The following is a 21,304-nucleotide window of genomic DNA, read 5'->3' on the forward strand; positions in this document are numbered from 1 at the left end:
ACTATACGAAACAAATATGCGTAGATCAAGAAATGTTAATAAAACTTTATGGCTGTTTAAAATGCACAGATTATATGAACTTTAGTCAAAACAAATTTGGTTTCTACATCTGCAAGTGTTAAAGGATAAAAAAAAAAGTTCGTAAAAAAAAAACAAAAAAAACCCCACATGTATGTTGTCAGTATGGCCTCATACGCCCTGATGGGGGTGGAGCTCGGTTAGGTGGTGTTATTGCTATATCCAGATAATCTCCAATCTGGAACCTCTGCGACTGTAAAGTCATAGAATCATCCGATCCCTTCCTCCCTGAAATAGTACTGCCGATCTCCTTCACCCTGCAAAGAAATCAGCATGAGAATCAGTCTCTGATTTACACACAGCAGAGATTTAATGTTACTTTAACACACGCATATATATGTAGAAATCTCTGCCGATGTAGGAATGGGGGTTTTAATAAAAAAATGTGTGTCACGTAAACACAATGCAGTTGTCCTGCAAATGGTTTGCACACATACTATCTGGGGAAGACATATCCATCAAGCACATTGGTGTTTTAAAGAGCAATTCTGGAGCAAAGCAGTAAAAGTTGTACAATTACCATACTAACCTATCAATCCCTTCATTTTTACTACTTAGCTGAACTGGTGGGAAAGGGACAAATGCATTAAAGTGCATCTGATGCCTGGAGTGGCTCTGTAAGACACGTCACCCACTTAATTATACTAGCAAAGCGCATATGTATGAAGCCAGCATATTACGGCACTGTACATAAATTTCCCCTTTATACAGCTTTTAACAAATTATCTGCATTTTCTGATAGCTCTAGCCACAATTACCTGCACTGGGTAGTATTTATTGGACTTTAACCTACCTGTATCCTGGTCGTTTTGGGTCTGGATAGACAATAGCAAAATTGAAATGAGTGCCTTTTTTACGAGCTTCGGGGTAAACTTCTTTAACTAGGCTGGTGAGCTCCTTCAAAGTTGCATCCATCCTAATAGACCAAAAACAAACATCACAATCACGCAAAGAAAATTTCACCCCAAGAGTGAGTGTTCTGGACTGAAACCGAAAATTAGGGATGCACTTGGCCGAAATCGAAAATGACTACCCCCTCAGTAAATAATTAAAAAAAAAAAAAAAAAAAAGCATTTTCCAGTTACAGCCTCCCTGTGCCGTGCCATACCCCCACCCCCTACACATCCATGCTATGACACACATTCATTTACTCATTCACAAACATTCACTCGCATTTCTCATTCATTCCCTCAATCACGCATAATCGTGATTGAAGGAACGGAGCAGGGTCGTGTGACTTAAATTCGCGCAACTCCATCAGGTTCCTGCTTCCCCTGGGTGGATCAAGATACATTGCTCGCACAGCGTGTGCGAGCAACACAGAGGTAAGCAGCAGGGGCTCCTGCGGACAAGCCCTGGCAGATTATTTTCGGCCATTTTTTTAAAAAATTCAGCATTTTGCCAATAATGCCATTTTCGGCCGATACGTTACAGCCACCGATATTTCAGTGCATCCCTACCACGCGGTGCACAGAACGCATAGCGGAGACTGTCAAACTCACCAGGTGTAGATCTGCAGCTCACTAGAAGGAACATTTCCTCTGGAAAATTCATCCATCCGGTGATGCCTCCCATTGTTTGTCGTAAACACCCTCAACAGAAGAGGACAGGTCTAGAAAACAAAAGCACAATCTGTAGCATCTTCCCGATACGATCTCTATATAGCGAGTCCATTTATCAGTTAAAATAGAATTTTAGTCTAAAACAGCAGCGTACATTTCAAACTGAAGATGCCTCGAGTAACGCTTCAGCCATTACAGCAACCGCTAAGATTCCAATTCCCGTGCTATCTATATAACGCACAAACGGCAACAATCCCCCGGGGGTCCACAAACAGTGCGGCAAAAGCCAAGGTAAAATTACCCCCCCCACCCCGCTAATGTTCATACTGAGCAGGGCAAAGCTGTGCCAGATTGCTAAAACTAGATTGCTCTAGACATGTGGCCCCTAGTGTTTAAATAAGGGCCACATTTAAGTCACATTTGTGTTTTTCCATGAAGATAGTGCTGAGAGGTGAGATCCTTTTATGTTCCCTACTGTGCTAAGGTTGTGGTGACTGAATTTACAAGCAAACCGTAACATTAACGATCGATCACACGTTCCGCCTTCCCACAAAAAAAAACTTGAATTTAAAACTGCCGCTTATCTGTAGGCGCCATTGTTGCAGGACCGCGAACATCCCTCAGCTACACGCGCCGTAACTATGTAGATACACCACACGCCTGGCTCCATATATCCTACCGAGCTTCCAACCGACCGGGTAGCACACGGCAACGTACTCTGGAAAAAGCCCAGAGAAGAGCTGCTGTCCCCCGCTCCTCTTACCTTCTCGCGGTCAATAGGTTTCTCGGGCTCCTTCTTGATCTCCTCCTGGGTCACCCTGGATTCTACAGCCATTTTCTCCAGTTTGCCTAGAACCGAAAAACCTCGCGTCTAGCTAGCACAAAACCGACCTCCGGCGCTTTACATCTACGTCATTCCGCTCAGCCGAATGGGCGTTGCCTTATAGCTGTTTGGAACTCTAACGTCTTAGCAAACATTTAGCGTGGGAGCGTAGTAGCCATTTTGTTGGAGCGTCCCTTTTGGTAACACATTGGAGAGTTTTAAACGTGCAGTCTCTTGTATTTAGTACTCTTGAAATGTCTTCTGGCGCTAATGGGTATCTGTGAATGCAAATCTGTCAATGAGTATGAATGCGTGGATGAATGTGAATGAGTAAATGAATTAATATTTGTATTATAGCATGCATGTGTAAGGGGGTGCATGGCACAGGGAGGCTGTTTGAGGCTAGGATTGCAAGTCCTATGCTTCCAATCTGAGTTGGGTGGACATGATACTAAAGGGGGCAATATGCAAGGGTATGAGGGCATTAATTGAAGGAGGTATCACATAAATACTAAAGGGTGGCTGGGTGGTGGGATAAATATACAATGTGGGGGCTAGCTGGGGGCAATGCACAAGGGTGACAACATCGGCCATGTTTTCCAGGACACTTTTACATATTGGTGACCAGCCCAGATAAAATGCTACCCTGCAGTATGGGGGATGTATAGACCCATGGAAGGGAACCAACTAGTCAGATATACATCCCCCATACTGCAGGGCAGTATTTTATCTGGGCCGGCAGCATCAATACACAAGGGGCCATTATATAAATAATGTATTTACAGCTGGGGGCGGTACAAAAGGGAGGTCAACGACAAAGCAGTGTGGAAAATACTTTTTATTTGTAGCTTAGCCAGTCCAGATGTGGGTGGCAGTATGGCAGAGCCTCTCCTGGTGTGTGCATATATAGTTTGAAGAAAATATGCTTATAAAATAGTTTTTTACCTTTTGCTAATTAAAACAAAGTGTCCCCGGATTTCATTTTAAAAATCTGGTCACCTTAACATATATATATATATATATATATATATATATATATAGGCCCTTACCGTGAGGTAACACAGGTGGGGTGACCACATTGCCTAACTGCCATTCAGGGACACTTACTTACTTTAACAAATGCAGGAGTACAGTATAACTCCTATCATTATATAGCAAGTCAGACACAGATGATGGGTGGCACAGCATAACTACCATCACTATATTCTGAGCCAGGCACTGATGGTGGTAGAGCATAACTCTCATAACAGAGCGACCAATAACATGGTTCTGACCCTGGGCTCAAATTAATTATCTTCTCACTATCACTGGTTTTTAACAACATTTATGAAATTGTTACATTATCATCATGATGCAATGCATTATTTAACCATACAATGTAATGGGTTCACCGTGTAATGGAATGTGTTGTATCACTTTTTTCACTCCCTTGCAAAAAAGCTTAATTATTGTTAATTCTCATCTCAGTTTACACTGTATGGGATCAAAGTAGCATCCGACTAATACTCAGATTGGATGATACACAGGAATTCTAAGCACCCGCATTTGTGGTGTCTATATATATATATATATATATATATATCTATATATATATATCTATATATATATATATATATATATATATACATACATATAAATATGTGCCTGTGTCTGTTCAAATTCTTAATGCTTCATTTTGCAAGTGTGAGTTCCTCCAGGAGCTTTCTGCTACGGGACATTTCCTTCTTTTCTGGTGAAATAAGACCTGACAGATTTACATACCAAATGCTAAGTGTGCTCAAAAGAGTTGGTGGAATTTGTATTATTTTCCCCAGCTCTGTAGGGGAGAGCTAAAGTGCTACAAGAAATATCTATATTTATATTTAGACATTATGTAAATATATACCGCTATTTTTTTAATTGCGCAACAAATTTTACAAACAAAGCAATGGAATCTTGGGGTTCCTTTACTGACAAGCAGACAAAAATACAGTCTCAGTTCCAAAGTGTGACCACCGTTGAATTAGAGGTCATATTGTTTACGCAATGGGTGCTTTTCAAAAAGCATCAAATTAACTATTCTCCAATGCATTTTTATTGATTAACTTCAAAGATATACTTTCATTATTTCAATATTATTTTCATTTTCACTTTTAATTATTGCGGCTTGTCTCTGGTACCCCTCCTAATTATCCAATGTCACTTAAAAAAACTAAATCAAACCTATATGACCAAGTCATAAAACTTTTAAAGATTCTGGTCATAACTTCCCATAACTTCCATGTCACAAGAGGCGCAGCTGTCCAACGCACCGGAAAGTGAGGGGCACACTTGACCTGCCCGTTGGCAATGTCCCACTGTCTCCTTGTGTTTCCTTAAGTGGATGTGAGAGGGCAAGAGCCACTGGCGTAACTACAGGGGATCCGTGCCTCTAGGACCCCTGCAACCCCTTGTTCCTGTCTCCTCGTACTGGTTCAAAATAGTTTGAGTAAGTGTGTATAATTTGTGTGTTTACATATGTGTGTCAGAGTGTATGTTGGAAGGAGAGGCAAGGGGCAAAGAAGGCACAGACAAGTTGTTTGGGGGCAGTGATGGCACAGACCACCTGTTGAAGTTGGGGGGCCCTGTGCAATTTTCGCACCAGGGCTCTTTGGTTTCTAGTTACGCCCCTTGCAGGAGCCTAGCTATGGCTAGCCGTTAGGATGTAATAACTATAATCTGCATATACACACATACTCCTAAACATATTCCCATACATTTATTTATTTATTTTTATATATATTGCCCATCATTAAGTTTATATTTAGTAATATGTTCAAGTTTTTTTTATAAGTTTTTTATTTAGGTGCAACTGTTGTAACACCCCCTGATTTATGATCATCCACCAAGTGTGGCGACATAACAAGTATTTTTGTCAGTGTTTTTGCCAGTTGAACTCTTCCTGTATCACATGTGTCTTTTGATATGTTAGTGGTGCACACGTACAGTGATCTAACAAGCAATTCAATATGCATGTTGAAAGGAAAAGCCTTAGCTTAGTCTCTCTCTGCCCACCATCCTGTATGGATGGGGCAATCTGCGTTGTGCCGGGTTATGTTGGGCCTACTGGTTGCAGGTTAGTCTTGGAAAGTGTTGCATCGTATGTTGGGCTGTCACTCATTTATTGTATGTCACTGTGTTATCTGTTAATGGAGACGAACCTTTGTGTTATATTTTTATATTCAGTTTAACACCACACCAAGTAGAATACACCACATGCATACATTTCTTTATTGCAAAATAATACTTTTACAAGCTTCATTATTTCTATTATGTTAACAGATTTGTGTTGAGATATAAGAAAAACATTTTAAATGTATATTTCTCATGTGGGCATGAGGTGTTTTGGCACCTATTTTTAAATTTTTATGTAAATATATAATTATTTTACTTTTAAAACTTTTTTTTTTAATTGGGATCCTTTTTGGGGTCCTTATTTATTTACACTATATGACCAATGTGGGCACCTGACCTTTGCATCTATATGTTGGACATCCCGTTACAAAACCATAGACATTAAAATTGAGTTGCCCCCCTGGTAACCGAAGCACCCAGGAGGGTGTCAGGACTCTTGTAAGCAGGTCAGGTAGGAGCCCAGTTGCAGGGGATACTAGAGAGAATGTCTGTACCCCTCGATGCATCTTTGAAGCAGGTAGGTACAGACAGGCACACAACAGATGGGAAAAGCAGGACTTGATGGTAGCGAGACAGGGGAGCTGAAGCAAGGACAGGGAAGCCCTCGGGCAGGACACATAGCTTGTAAGTCCACTGGCGGGGTGGATGGCAGGAAGCCCACTGGTGGGGCACGCGACTTGGAAGCCCTTCTGGCGGGGCACGTGACTTGGAACCCCTTCTGGCGGGGCACGCGACTTGGAACCCCTTCTGGCGGGGCACGCGACTTGGAAGCCCTTCTGGCGGGGCACGCAGTAGGATGTCAGGAACAATTCAGGACCAGGTACCGCGCCACAGCAATGGGCTGTTCACACTGCAATGCAAAGGCCTTGAGTGAAAGGCAGAGCAGGTATATAAAGGCAGGGCACCACCAGGTAACAAGGCTCAGCTGCTCTTAGTGATTAGATCTGGGTGCTGCAGAGAGCGAAGGGTGGCCAATAGTGGCTGCCACGGATCTGACATGTAGAATTTTATACAGATTCCTGGCTGACAGGGTGGAATCCTGACAGAGGGTCACATATTTTGTGTTATGTGACCCCATGGTAGGAGGCCAACAGCTCACATGCAGAGTATTAGTTGCAATGAAGACATAGCTCCACTTAAGGTAAGAGTTAGGGGGAGGGTAAGATACACTGATGATACTTGATGCTTAACATACCAGACTGGCTCAGAGTAATAGGAGATGGAGTATTAACTCTAGTATTAACCGTAGTATTAACCGTAGTTTGGGATAGCCGCATTAGTCCAGTGTATAAGAATGCAAAAAACCAGAATGTTTTAGAATCTTGTAATACCTTTTTTATTGGACTAACAGTATTTAACATAATAGACAAGCTTTTGTGAGTCCTCCCTTTATCAAGTCAAAAGCATTTCTCTTTTGACTTGATAAAGGGAGGACTCCCGAAAGTTTGTCTATTATTTTAAATACTGTTAGTCCAATAAAAAAGGTATTACAAGATTCTAAAACATTCTGGTTTTTTTTTTTGGCATTCTAACCATAACTGCAATACATGTTTGAAATAAACCCCTTTGTGTCTGCAACCTGCGAACTGTGTCTCTGTTCTGACAGGGACTCCATATCTGTGGCTAGGTAAACCCTGGTCCTAAAGATTGGTAATAAAACCAGGGTTCCCAAATGGGCTCCCTCTCTGTAACCACCTCCGAGTGTTGCCCACCACAAGCATAGTGTAACTCCAAAAGAACGATGTGGTGGGACAACAGGTGTCTGTAGCGATGCAGTTCCAATTGTCAGCAGACATCACCGTGGTTCCTAGCCACCTTACAGTTCCATGAATTTGCAGCTAGGTCCCGGTCTGGAGTATGGAGCGTTTCTGGCCATGGGAGTGTGGTTCCGGCAGACCAGATGGGATTTTCCAGTCACCCTGTGCCCCTCAATGAGCACAAGGTGAGTTAGATATAAGAGGGGACTGGGCAGGAAGGATTCCATCAGAATCCATCAGTGCCCCCCTCCCAAACTCAAACCTACCCCCATGTGTCCTCAGCTTCAGAATATACTTTACATGGTGTAACAAACAAGTATTATTATTATGATTGTCTATTTTATATATAGCGCCAACAATTTCCGCAAAGTATCTTACAGCACATACATTCAAACCTGGAATGGACAGACTAAGGCAAAATGATAGATTAGGTAACAATCTAGAGAATCCATACTGCCATACAGAATTCCTCTTTAGTAAACACTTAAGCGGAACAGGCCTATTTTATATTGAGTTCATATGTTTTAGAATGTTGAAAAGACATTTGATTGTTTCCCCCAGGAGAAGCAAGGTCAGGAAAACACAGAAATAAAGTTGATGGGTACAATATGTGAGAACCAAACCTGGAAGTAATTTTATTCCTTGGTTCCATTATTGTTTGTAAGCAACGTCTCCATTTTAACTACTTCAGCGCCAGAATTGGGTAAAACGCATGTACATTAACCAATGTACATGTTTTTTTTTTTTTTTTTTTGAGAAGTAATTTTTATTTTGTCAATAGAAAAGATGACTTCCAAATAAACTCAAATACAGACAAAACACCACATCACAGGTACAGTGTACACATCACGACAACGCCAATGAGCGCGAAACAGGAGATAACGTAAACAGAATGTACCCTAATAATAGGCCCATGGCACAACGCCCAAAGGACGAAGGCACACATTGAGCGCACATAATAACAGCGCCGGTGAGTCTGGAATAGGTGTAAGTATCGAAAATCATCTCCAGAGAGAAATGCAGAGAAAAGAAAAGAGATAAAGCCAGAAGACCAAAGATAAGCACCGGAAAAAGGAGAGGGGGAGAAAAAAGAAGGAAAGAGAGAAGAAGAAAAAAAAAAAAAAAAAAAAAAGAGATAGAACTCTCAGAAACCTCAGAGCCTCAGCCAGCCGAACAACAGGTAGCAGCCACAGGTCAGATCCACGAAACCGTTGCTGGTGACATCCCAAATTTCTCCATCCACGGGCCCCAGGTGAGAAAGAAAATGTGGGACCTGTCATGCAGGTAAGCCGTGATCTTTTCCATCTTCAGCATATGCCAAATTTTAGCTTCAACGACGTGCAGCTCAGGAGTGCCAGATTTCCACACATGGGCAATAGCGAGACGGACCGCCGTACAGACTCGAAATATAAGACGATGCGCTGGTTTAGACAGAGTGTCCGAAGGATAGCATCTACAGAGAAGAGCCGACCAAGGCTCGGGTCGGAGGGATTCCCCAAGAGCATCGCTCAGCAAACTGAAGAAATGGGCCCATATCGGCACAAGCTTGGGGCAGGCCCACCAAATATGCAGCGGGGTCCCCGCCTCGTCACAGCCACGAAAACAGAGAGGGGAATGCGTCGGGAACATACGGTGCAGGCGTGAAGGGGTGAGATGCCAGCGAGACAACACCTTAAAGCAGTTCTCCTGCACAAGAGTGCAGGCGGTGACTTTCCAAATGTTCTCATAAATCTCCCCCCAATCAGAGGAGTCGAGAGCTTGATCCAAATCGGTCTCCCATTGGCTTTCAAAAGAAGGCGAGGACGAGTACTTCACCCCCAAAGCGTGGTTGTACAGAAGTGATATCGCACCACCGATTCTATGGGGACGCGCGCACAAGTGTTCATAAAAGGTAGCAACGTAATCCGGAAAACGCTTGAGGAACTGAAGGAGAAAATGAGAAATCTGGCGGTAGCGAAAAGTTTCAGACATAGGCATGTCGTGCAATGAGACTAGTTGCTGGAAGGAGTAGGGCCGACCGTTGAGGAGCAGATCTCCCACTGTAACCAGACCCTTATCAACCCACCACTGGAACGGACGAATCTGAAGACCTGCCGGGAAATCTTGATTCTGGAACACCGGTTGCAATCTAGAACCATTGTCCATGAGCTTATATTTGCGACGAACCCGGTACCAGAGAGAGAACGAATGTAGGAGGGTAGGGCTGTCAGATATCCTGCTTTTATCCAGGGTAGGGAGCCACATAAGCCATCGGAGATTCGCCCCAGAGGAGAGATCAGACTCCAGCTGAACCCAGCGCGCAGGGGAGGGGCGCGCCGAGAGGGACAAAAGCATGGCCAACTGAGCCGCAACATAGTATTCATAAAGGAGGGGAGTGGATAGCCCTCCAGCCTTCTTCGACCTATATAGGGTCGATCTAGCAAGCCTGCTCCTCCGGCCCTGCCAAACAAACCTCTCAATAGCCCCCTGAAGGCCCGCAATATCTTTCCGAAGGATCGGCAAGGAGATGGAACGAAAAAGATACAACAACTTGGGCAACAAATTCATTTTCACCGCATAGATCCGCCCCATAAACGATAAAGCGTAGGTGGACCAAGTGGCAAGATCGCGCTTTAGGGTCTGAATTAGCGGCAGGTAGTTGGCCGCATACATCTGGTGATGAGAGGGGGTGATATTAATGCCCAAAGACCGCAGGGAGAAAGGCCGCCATTTAAAATCAAAATTAAGGGAGAGGAGCTTAACCGTAGGGGAGGGAAGACTAACATTGAGGGCTTCGCATTTATCGGAATTGATTTTGTAACCCGAAAGCTTCCCGAACCGTCCAAGCAATTGATACAAATTAGGCAGGGACGTGAGGGGGGACGTCAAAGAGAGCAGGACATCGTCTGCAAACAAGCTAAGTTTGTAGTCCCGACCACCCACAGTAAGACCCTTAATATCCGGGTGCAGACGGATGGCCTGAGCTAACGGCTCAATGGCCAGTGCAAATAACAATGGCGAGAGGGGACAGCCCTGGCGGGTACCCCCCTTAATTGCAAAAGACCGGGAGCGGAACGTGCCAATATCCACCACGGCAGAAGGGAGCGTATATAAAGCCTGCGCACCTCGCAAAAAAGCCCCGGAAAAGCCAAAGGCCCGCAAGACCGACCACAAATACCCCCAGTCCACTCGGTCGAAGGCCTTTTCCGCGTCCAGAGACAGGAGCATCATTGGTGACCCGAGTCTCCGACACGAGTGGACCAGGTTCAAAGAGCGCCTAATATTATCCGGGGCCTCCCTCCCCGGGACAAATCCCACCTGGTCAGGATGGACCAGAGCGGACAAGACCTTGTTTAACCGGAGGGCGAGTATCTTGGCAAAAAGCTTCAAATCAATATTAATAAGGGAGATGGGTCTATAACTGGAACAGAGCGAGGGGTCCTTGCCTTCCTTGGGGATCATAACTATCTTGGCTCTCTGCATGTCTACAGAAGGGCACGCCTCCCCCTTGAGGAACGTATTAAATAATGTGGCCAGATGCGGAAGAAGGCAGGCAGCGAAAGATTTATAATATTTAGCGGTAAAGCCATCGGGACCCGGAGCCTTCGAATTCTTAAAACACTTAAGGGCAGCAGAGACCTCATCCACCGTAATAAGGGCATTCAGGTTAGCTAGGGCCGAAGGAGCAAGCGAAGGCAACTTACACTCAGAGAGAAACTGTTGCAGGCCAGACGAAAGCGAAACCTCAGGGGCCGCCTCCTTGCCGTCGTATAGGTGAGAGTAGTACTCCGCAAACCGATCCGCAATCACTCCAGGGTCAGAGGTCAGGCTGCCCGATGTAGTCTTTATATGACGTATAGTCCGGGAGCGTATGAGGTTCTGGAGCCTCCTTGCCAACATAGTGTCTGGTTTATTCGCCTTCTCAAAAAACCGCTGTTTAGTGCGGAGAAGCGCCCTGGTAGTGTCAGATGAAAGCAAGAGGTTAAGCTGGCCCCTGGTGGAAACTATCTCCCGCAGAAGACGAGCGTCCCCGGAACGCTTGTGCTCCGCTTGAAGTCTGGAAAGGGTGGCCCCAAGGTCCTCCATCTGAGAAAGATGTTGCTTCCTCTTGGCTGAGTTCAGAGCCAGGAATTGGCCCCGGAGAACAGCCTTGTGGGCATCCCAGGTAGTGCCGAGGGTAACATCCGGAGTCAGGTTCTCCTCAAAGTAGGTAGTAAGGGATTGGGTGATGGTCTCACGAACAGCAGGGTCGAGAAGCAGGGAATCGTTGAGTCGCCAGAACGGTCGCAAGTTCGGCGGGAGAAGGCCGACCAGGGAAATCTCAACCATGGCGTGATCGGACCAGGAGATCTCGTGTATCTTAGATCCAAGAAGCGACGGGAGGAGGCATTGATTGAGGAAAAAATAGTCCAGCCTAGAATACATTCTGTGGGGGTGAGAGAAAAAGGAATAGTCCCGATCAGTAGGATGGAGGAGCCGCCATGCATCAAAGAGTCCACTCGACTTGACAAAGCGCTGCAAGGGTTTAAAAATAGAGGTCGGACACGTCCGGGCAGTCGAAAGAGTCCGATCCATATAGGGGTCCAGAACTGAATTAAAATCCCCGCCAATAACAAGACCACCCGGTGGAGTCGTGAGAAGCAACTGAGCAAGCTGATCGAAAAACGCAGATGTCGGAGGGCTAGGAGCATACACGTTGACAATCGTGAGCGGCTGATCGTTAAGCAATCCATCCAAACGTAGGTATCTTCCCTCCTGATCAGAGAACTTGTGGAGGACACGAAAAGGAAGTCTCTTATGTATGAGAATGGATACACCATTATGCTTATCTGGAGCTGCAGAATGAAAATGTACAGGAAATCGCGGATCCCAAAACTTAGGGAGACAACGCTGCCGGAAGTGGGTCTCCTGGAGTAGAACAATGTCAGCTTGGGAGCGGACATAGTGCCTCACCGCCATACGCCGCTTTTGCGGGGCGAGCAACCCTTTCACATTATGGGAAACTATCTTCAGCCCGGGACGATGTAAGGAAGCCATTGGTCAGAAAGCTGGGCTCAGAGGAGAAGAGAGAAGAGGGGGAAAGACAAAAAAAAAAAAAAAAAAAAAAAACACAAGGAGAAAAGGAAGAAGAAAGAAAGAAAAAAGAGAAGAAAACAGAAGAGAGAACACCAGTGGGACAGACCACCAGGAAGAGAACAATACAAGGCAAACGGAATAGACTCAACCCAAATGTGTCTATTTCAAGAGTAACACAGGGGAACCAGGAGGAGGAGGAAACGACACTCCCCCCGGCAACAATCAAAAAACGGAACACAGCACCAGTAAAATGGAGCAACAGAACAAACCCGATCAGGGCAATAAGGAGCGACAACCCCTACGATGGACCACGGCTACAACCCTCCCGTAACAGGACCAGACAAACAGTCACGAAGACATGTGCGGAGGAGAGGTGAAGTGAGTGCAGATGAGAGGAAAAAGAAAAAAAAAAAAAAAATAAATAAATAAAAAAAATGAATAGGCATGAGTGTGTGGGAAGTGTGAACGGAATCGGCGAGGCACAGCGTGCAGATAGCCGCTAGAGATGACGTACATGCTGTAGTCATACCGCAAGTGCCTAATATATTTATATATATACTAAAAAAAAAAAAAAAAAAAAATGAATATGCTTGAGTGTGTGGGAAGTGCGTAGAGAGGCGGTGAGGCACAAAGTGCAGGTAGTCGCCATAGACGATGTACATTCTGCGGTCATACCGCAAGTGCGTGATAGATAGATATATGAAAAAAAAAAAAAAAAAAAAAAAAAAAGGAACATGCATGAGTGCGTGGGAAGTGTGTACGGAGTCGGCGCGGCACAGTGTGCAGGGGGCCGCTACAGGCGACGTACAGCCTGCAGGCACAGCGCAAGCACTGAGAAGCGCCCAATATAATAACAAAAAAAAAAAAAATGAATATGCATGAGTGTGTGGGAAGTGCGAAGAGAGGCGGTGAGGCCCAAAGTGCAGGTAGTCGCTATAGACGATGTACATCCTGCGGTCATACCGCAAGTGCGTGATAGATAGATATATGAAAAAAAAAAAAAAAAAAAAAAAAAAGGAACATGCATGAGTGTGTGGAAAGTGTGCACGGAGTCGGCGCGGCCCAGCGCGCAGGGGGCCGCTACAGGTGACGGACATCCTGCGGTCACAGCGCAAGCACTGAGAAGCGCCCAATATAATAACAAAAAAAAAAAAAAAAAAAAACGTGTGCAGACATAGACAGGACCCCACAGGCATGGAGCCAGCAGTGCGGAGCCACACACTTATGCAGACTGGCAGACATGCAAACAGATAAAGAGCGCCGAGTAAATCACATAGCGTTGGTAGCAGCTAGACGCAATGTACAGTCTCTAGGCACAGCGGCCACACAGTACCCAATGCGATAATGATAATAGTCAAAATAATAATAAAAAAAAAAAAAAAAAAAAAAAAAAAACGTGAAGTGAAACGTATGCGTACATATACAGGACCCCCCAGGCACGGAGCCAACAGTGCAGAGCCACGCACCCATGCACATATGTAGACGTGCAGAGAGGTACAGAGCGCCACGTTGGTAGCAGCTAGAGGCGGTGAACAGTCTCGTGGCACCATCGGCCACACATCACCCAATGCAAGAATAATAGTAGGCAAAATAATAAGAAAATAAATAAATAAATAACAATAAAAACAAAAAAAAAAAAAAAAATAAAAAAAAAAAAAATAAGTGTAAATATGCAGGACACCACGCATCAGAAGTATGGAGCTACGGAAATATGCACATACGGGGCCGTGCGACATATAGAAATAGGCGGTACGACAGCATGGAAGCCAGTACACAACACGCACATAGGCATACAGTGGAGGCATAATAGGCAAAACGGGCAACCCCCACACCGACGAGGGGCACCAACACAAATAAATGCATAACGGCGACGGCGAAGTAAAAGAAACCGAAAAACAAAACAAAAACGCGTAGTCCGACATAAGTCCCACGAAAATAATAACCGACCGGAACGATAAAGAAAGCAAAAGAAACTCAAATAAACGCGAATCGAGCACTTGGTCATCCTCCACCAGGAGAGCATGGACGATCCTGAAGGAAGGCCAACAGGTCCCCAAAGGACGCGGTGAGAGAGCCGCAGGGGTCAGCAGAGGCTAAGCCAGTCCCAAGGGCGCTTCAGGGCTATCAGCCGGGCGAGGTGGTGAGTGATGCCGCTGCAAGGCCCGTGGGGAGCGTCCCTCCGGTCGAGGAGAAGCTGCCGTCTCAGGAGGTGGTCGGTCAAGGTTTGCAGGCGGTCGGAGTCCCAGGCGGCGCAGGAACGGCCCAGCGTCGGCAAGCTCCCGTAGTTGGAGAAGGAGACTGCCTTTCTGAACCAGGAGCCTGAAAGGAAAGCCCCATCGATAGGAGACCCCACGCTCCCGCAGGAAATCTGTGAGCGGCTTCAAGGCCCGGCGCTTTCGAAGAGTTGAAGGGGCAACGTCCGCATACCACACCGGGGCAATGCCATCCAGCTCCGGGGAAACATTCCGGGTCGCGCGAAGAACTGCCTCTTTCGTTGTAAAATAGTGGCATTTGAGGACGATATCCCTGGGAGGCTCGCCATGTCCCGGTTTAGGACGCAGAGCTCTGTGGATCCGCTCGAGGCGCAGCTCCTCGTCCGGCACGTCTGGCAGAAGTTGCTGTAGGTAGCGGTGGATGTAGGAACGAATGTCCGTCAGGGTCTCCGGAACCCCCCTCACCCGTAGGTTAGAGCGCCGGGAGCGATTATCCATATCCTCAACGGCATCCTGAAGATCAGCGCACGTGGCCTCCAAGCGAGCAATGGCGTCATCTCGTTCCTGTTGAGCCGAGGTAAGGTGATCAACCGCTGCTTCAAGGTGGACGGTCCTGGAGGCTAGAGCAGTGAGATCCGCGGAAATAGCCGACAGGCCAGCTTTAAGATCGGCTTGTAGCTCCTGCTTCACCGACAACACGCAGGCCTTGAGGTCCGCGATGTCGCTGCGTGTACTCAGGCCTGCTGCATCCGCGCCTTCTAGGCCATCACCCCGCGCAGCGTCCTTCTTCTTAAAAAAGTCAGGGAGCTCAGAGGAGGCCCCCGGTTTTCCACCCCTACGGGTGGACATCACGATGCCCGACAACGGGGCAGCAAAAACGATCGGGTAGGGCTACTGGTAGTGGCTGTAAAAGCTATCGTTGCCGAGGGAGAGCAGGAGCTCAGTCAATGTGCGTCCATTTCCCTCGAGCACCAGGACACGCCCCAATGTACATGTTTTTAATATTAGCATCTGCGCTATTTGGAGTTTGCTTGTACATAATTTGATGGCAGATAAAACCCCTTAATCAGTCCTTGTCTGAGATTCAGGATAGCTTTATGCCTGTCCCAATCCCATACATGTTCAAATACCCTCATTGTATTAGCCTGTAATGTTTTCACTTTACGAGGTCCACTGATCTTTGTGTAACGGAGACCAAGATAAGGTAAAGGTGTATTACAATACAAATCGTCACATTTATTTTTGTCACATTTATTTTTTCAGTGATTATGCAATAGTGAAGACGAGAGAACACACAAGCTGAGCTGGATCTTAGGGTCCTGAAAAGTGTTCATCAGGATGTACATAAAGAACCAAAAATGGATGTCAAGGAGGAAGCTTAAACTGCCTTAACACCAGCTCATGGTCCTTCAGTCTTGACCAGCTGGGGAGAGTCAAGATCTACACTAAAAAAAAGATAATATGGGCAGTTTGTATTGACCAAACAGTTATTTTTTGTCGTCAGATTCTATGTTTCTCTGGGTTTCCCATCTTAATCCAAGAAAGACTGGCATTGCTTCCGTTAGCTGGTGGGATAATGATATACATGCCAAGGAACCTCTAAGGTCTGACCCTGAGTCCCAAGGATAATTATCATCCTGTGATCAGTGCACAGCTTTGGCCATCGTGACAGAAAGATTAATGATGATGAATGTAACTTGAGTTTAATAATAATAGAATCTTGTTTGAGAACTCAGGGGATTGTCAAGATAATCAACACCTACCATTTGCCACTGCCTGTCTTCTACCTGTCGTAGGAGGTTATACACAGTATAAAAGTGGTCTTAACACATAATAAGCATTAGAAAAATTATACTCAGACCATTCCACTGGTTTATATGGTAAAAATATTATTTTTAGATTTTGCACCAGAATTCCTTTTTATATATAACCCCATAGGGCAGTGTTACTACATGCATTGTTTTACTGTACTAGAACACGGGTGTCCAAGTTGTTTCTGCAGTGGGCCACTTCATCAGAAATGTACGTGTGTGTGGGCCGCATACCCAGACACACACGTTAACATACACAAAGACACACTTTCACACATTAAAATACCCCCATACAGGGCCGGCCCGACAATGGAGCCGAGTGGGGCAACCTCTCCAGGCGGCACTTTTGAAGGGGCGGCACTTTGTCGCCCCAAGCCCTTTTTTTTTTTTTTTTAAAGCGAAAGAGAGAGAAAGGGGCGCTTTCATTAACATACCCAGACACTAACATACCCAAACACACATGTTTACACAGTAAAATACCCAGACATACTGTCAGGATTGGGCTGGGAGTGTAAGAGCAGAGCGGTGTCAGTAAACAGTTCAATAGGTCATGGGCAGGCGGCGATCAGAGTAAATGGTAGTCCAGGCAAGGGTCAGGTAACAGGCAAACAGGGTAGTCCAATAGGGAAGCCAAAGGTCAAGTAACGGAGAATCCAATAGAGGGTCTGTAGCAGAGCGAGCAGAGGAGAGGAGAGGAGAACAGGAAGCTGAAGTCCACAGACATACAGGAACCAAAGTTCTGGAACACTGGAGTAAAGTGTTCATAGTTGGAGGGGCTTTTATAGTGCTGCAGGTATTTACTCCTCAAGTTCCTTACTGGATTGGTTAGCAGGCGGCAGGGGTGAATCCATAGCACCTGGTTCATTAGTTCTGTATGTGGCCTTTATTGGTGGATAGTTGATGGGGATTACAGGTGTTACCTCCCCTCCACAGGTGTACTGCATTATGTTGATGTTTGGGCAACACCTGGAAGTCCCCCCTGGGGTTTGTAGAAACTTTAGGAGACCTGCAGTGACAACTGAGGAGAGCAGGTAAGGGTGAGAGGGGCATGACACAAACACTAACACACACTTTCGCTAACATACCCAAAGACACATATTTACACACTGAAATACTTTCATAAACACAAACATACCCAGACACATAAAGATACCCAAGGACACATGTTCACACATTGACTTACCCCCCCCCCCCTCACACACACTAACATATCCAGACACAAACACATACATAGACACACACTAACATACACAGACAGACACACATAAACACATACATGCAATTTACCTTGCAAAGCCTCAGGCCGTCTTAATGCAGCTTGCCTGCTCAGAACCTCAAGCAGTGACATGAGAACCCAGCATGTAGAATCACTCCATGAAGGAGAAGCATTAGAAGAGGGATTGATGCCCCGACCCTGGCTCCTCATTGCCTTAGACACTCACAGGGTGCTACTGGCAATACAATTCAATACCTAAGTGTGTGTTCTTAGTGAGAAAGGTCAAGATTCCAAGAAGCGACATAGAGTAGGTTATTTACTTATCAAAGCCCATATGTGGCCCCATATACTGTGGAAGACACCCCTGATTCTTCTTCCTTCTCCTGAAAAGAAAAAGAATACAAGGCCCCAGATGGGATTTATTTAAGGAGACACATCCTTTGGTCATCCAGCTGTTGTTGGCTCATGAGGGTCCCCAATCAGGGCAGCCATTTATCCATTTGCAATTCATAGCAGCTGGGCAGCCAAAATTTGCCCACCCAGGTTATGACCTCTTACTGTTGTTCCCTTACATTTCATATCCATACAAATGTCATCCAAAAACAGAAGGAAAAAGTTATCAACCTCAAAGAATGCCTCTATTACGAGAATGATAAAATAATTGTGACACGGTGCCCACTCCCTGTCATGTTTCATTCATAACATCTTGAGGAATGCAAAGACAGGTGATTATATTTATGCAATTTTTACCCTTGATCTCAGTGGCCTGTGACACAATCATTTTGCAATACGTCTTTAAGTATGTTCTAATGGATTATCAACCAGGCATAATTACACTGGAGCAATAGTATTTCACAATTTTCCCACAAGATTGTGTCACATTGTACAGTATTATATCAATGTGTGCTTTTTACCTAGACTCTAGTAACCCTTTCATGGAAAATGGAAAGCCATGGAAGCGTGTATAAAATTGCCATTGCACAGTAACCCCCCCTCCCAGATGGAGTCAGGAAGGCTGTGTGTAAAAAATCCCAGTATAATACTTCTATGATCTGCACTTTACAACTGGGAGTCAAAGAGGCAGTCTGGTTCCCAAAATGCAGCATTTTACAGTTAAGTTGCCCAATAAATGTATGTGGTTGTGTTTACTGTGAAATATATAAATGTAACAGAAACAGACTTTATGTGTATACCGTGGGAGAAGCCAATTTTCTGCCCATTCATCCAGTAGAGCATTTGTGAGGCCAGGCACTGATGTTGGGCTGTTCCCACAAAGTTGGAATCATAGCATTGCCCAACATGTCTTGGTATGCTGAAGGGGACATTTTAGATAATGCTATGCTTCCAACTGTTTGGGGAAGACCATTTTATATTCCAGAATGACTGTGCCCCAGCACAAAGCAAGGTTGGATGAGTTTGGTGTTGAAGAACTTGACTGGCCCACCCAGAGCCCTGACCTCAACCCCATCGACCACCTTTGGGATGAACTGGAACAGAGATTGCAAGCCAGGCCTTCTCATCCAACATCAGTGCCTGACTCCACAAATGGTCTTTTGGCTGAATGGGCACAAATTCCCACAGTCACGCTCAAATATCTTGTGGAAAATCTTTACAGAAGTGTGGAGGCTGGGGGCAACTCTCGTCCAATTCATTCATGGACCTTGATTTGTGCCCGGGGGTACAGTCATGCTGGAGCAGGAAAAGCACAAACCGTTCAATGGAACTAAGGGACCCAAACCCTGAAATACAGCCCAGAGCATTAACCCTCGTCCATCAAACTTTACAGTATGCACAATGCATTCTGGTAAGTAGCTTTCTCCTGGTATCAACCAAACCCAGATTCGTCAATCGGAGTTCCAGATAGTGAAGCATAATTCATTAGTTTAGGGAACCGACATTGGCATCGGGCATGGTGATTTTTGGCTTGTGTCCACCTGCTTGACTATGGAAACCCATTTTATGAAACTCCCAAAACACATTGCATGTGCTGATGTTGCCTCTAGAGGCAGTTTGGAACTCTGTATTGATTAAGGCTACAGAGGACAAGCGATATGCCAATCCTCACGCTGCATGAGTATGAAAACGTAGCATGCGGCCGTACTTTTGGCCATTTGGCCATGTCATTTGGCTGCTGCTCACCTTAAACGGCCAGGACCTCTATCATCATCCAAAGTCTGGGTCTGTAGGAAGTAGTAGTAATATCAATATGTATCAATATAGAGACCAGTGGACCTTGGGCAGCTGCCCCTTTTGCCTAATGAAAAACATGATGACAGTTTAAGAATTAAACAGCAGAATAAAGAAAAAGAGAAAAAAAATATTTGAAACTGATACTAGTAAAAAGAAACATGTGTTTATGTGTTTATGGCTACTTGTTGGTAATCTTTAATGTCCATTTAATGTTCTATGTCAACTGCAACCTACACTACTGTTGAGAAACATGATCAGCAAGGAATGACACTACTTGGAACGACTCTGTAGTTTTATTACTGTACGTTAAAGGCAAAAATACATGCCCATATGTAAAAGAACATTTTTCAAATACTTGAAATTGCATCGCTGTTTTTCAGCAGACCTTAATAAAGAACTTTCCTTTCACACTCTTCACTTCTGCTCAAACCTGCAACAGCTTCTCCTTCAGGAAGTACTGTGCTGAGCAGCATTGTGCGGACTAAATGCCTTCCCCCAGTTAACTGTAAACCAGTAAGATCTAACAGGTTCTGTCTTTGGGAGCAAACAGTTACCAACAACTTTAATATTTAAAAGTAATATTTATTTAATATACTATTCATACAGTATAGGATAAGGGTTAAACTGTTTAGATTAATGCTGGTCAGAGGTGGCAATCATACCTGGGAACTTTTTGGCTCTCACTGCCCAGAGCTTGTGGGATGCGGGTAGGAGGACCTGCTGACATTAGGGGGTGGTCCTGCTGATGTGCGGGACATATATAATGGTTGGATGGGAAGTGGAGGTGAGTTGGGCATGCCGCAATGCCACTTCAGTGACCCGGAGATTCCCTGTAGTGACCTGGAGAAGTGGTGCTTCATCCCGACTCTCTGGGTGAAATCCGGAGAGTTCTCAAGTAACAATAGACAGCTGGCTGAGATGCACTGTACTTTTCATGGTTAAGACATTGGCCTGGCACAAAAGTTAATAATAATAATACTAATAGCTCCAAAATCTAGCATCTTGCCCCACAAATCCTAGACCCTCATACAAAAACACAGGGGATTTTAACCCCTTAATGACAAAGCCCATATATGTACGGGCTCAAAATGCATTGTTTTCAATGGGTTTAGGGACCGCCCATTGTCCTTAAGGGGACAACAAGAGCTTCGGCCCACCTAGTCAGCCCATTAGATAGGCCAAATTCTCTTACCATATCTTTCTAAATGAGGTGACCTTGAGACTCCTGAAATAGTAACCATTTAATTGCCCATCATTAAGATTCTATGCACTGATGTGTTAATCGATCCTCATAGAATGCTTTATTTATCATTATTTGAAGATACACTTAATCTAGTCTCCTGCATTTAAGAAGGGCTATCAGCCATGGCAAAAGCACTATCTGACAGTCTTAATGACAGCAGTATAGAATCAGAAAGACTCCATACCACACTGTGTGACCCTGAG

General features: G+C 45.1%; 1 protein-coding gene and 1 long non-coding RNA gene across 2 annotated transcripts in view; one reads left to right on the forward strand and one right to left on the reverse strand.

The window, feature by feature from the left end:
* LOC128474158 (uncharacterized) overlaps positions 1 to 8,508 on the forward strand; it is a 67,362-nt gene extending 58,854 nt beyond the window's left edge. The window contains exon 4 of the long non-coding RNA XR_008346319.1: positions 8,481 to 8,508. This is a non-coding gene — a long non-coding RNA (uncharacterized LOC128474158). The remainder of the gene's footprint in view (positions 1 to 8,480) is intronic.
* SAP18 (Sin3A associated protein 18) lies at positions 26 to 2,550 on the reverse strand. Its single transcript, XM_053456432.1, has 4 exons — positions 2,404 to 2,550; positions 1,581 to 1,690; positions 872 to 994; positions 26 to 335 (listed from the first exon to the last, which is right to left on the reverse strand). The coding sequence occupies exons 1-4, from the start codon at positions 2,473 to 2,475 to the stop codon at positions 179 to 181; spliced, it is 462 nt and encodes a 153-aa protein (XP_053312407.1). The 5' UTR covers positions 2,476 to 2,550; the 3' UTR covers positions 26 to 178.
* Positions 8,509 to 21,304: the final 12,796 nt, after the last annotated feature.

This window comes from Spea bombifrons, chromosome 2 (genome assembly GCF_027358695.1).
Source record: "Spea bombifrons isolate aSpeBom1 chromosome 2, aSpeBom1.2.pri, whole genome shotgun sequence".
Classification (NCBI taxonomy): Eukaryota; Metazoa; Chordata; class Amphibia; order Anura; family Pelobatidae; genus Spea; species Spea bombifrons.

What these genes read in the sequence shown, in the direction of transcription:
- SAP18 (XM_053456432.1), bottom strand. Translation starts at nt 2,475, where the DNA reads ATGGCTGTAGAATCCAGGGTGACCCAGGAGGAGATCAAGAAGGAGCCC. An exon ending in AACCTATTGACCGCGAGAAG is followed by an intron (nt 1,691 to 2,403) that starts GTAAGAGGAGCG and finishes TTTGTTTTCTAG; the next exon opens with ACCTGTCCTCTTCTGTTGAG. An exon ending in CCAAAACGACCAGGATACAG is followed by an intron (nt 336 to 871) that starts GTAGGTTAAAGT and finishes ATTTCTTTGCAG; the next exon opens with GGTGAAGGAGATCGGCAGTA.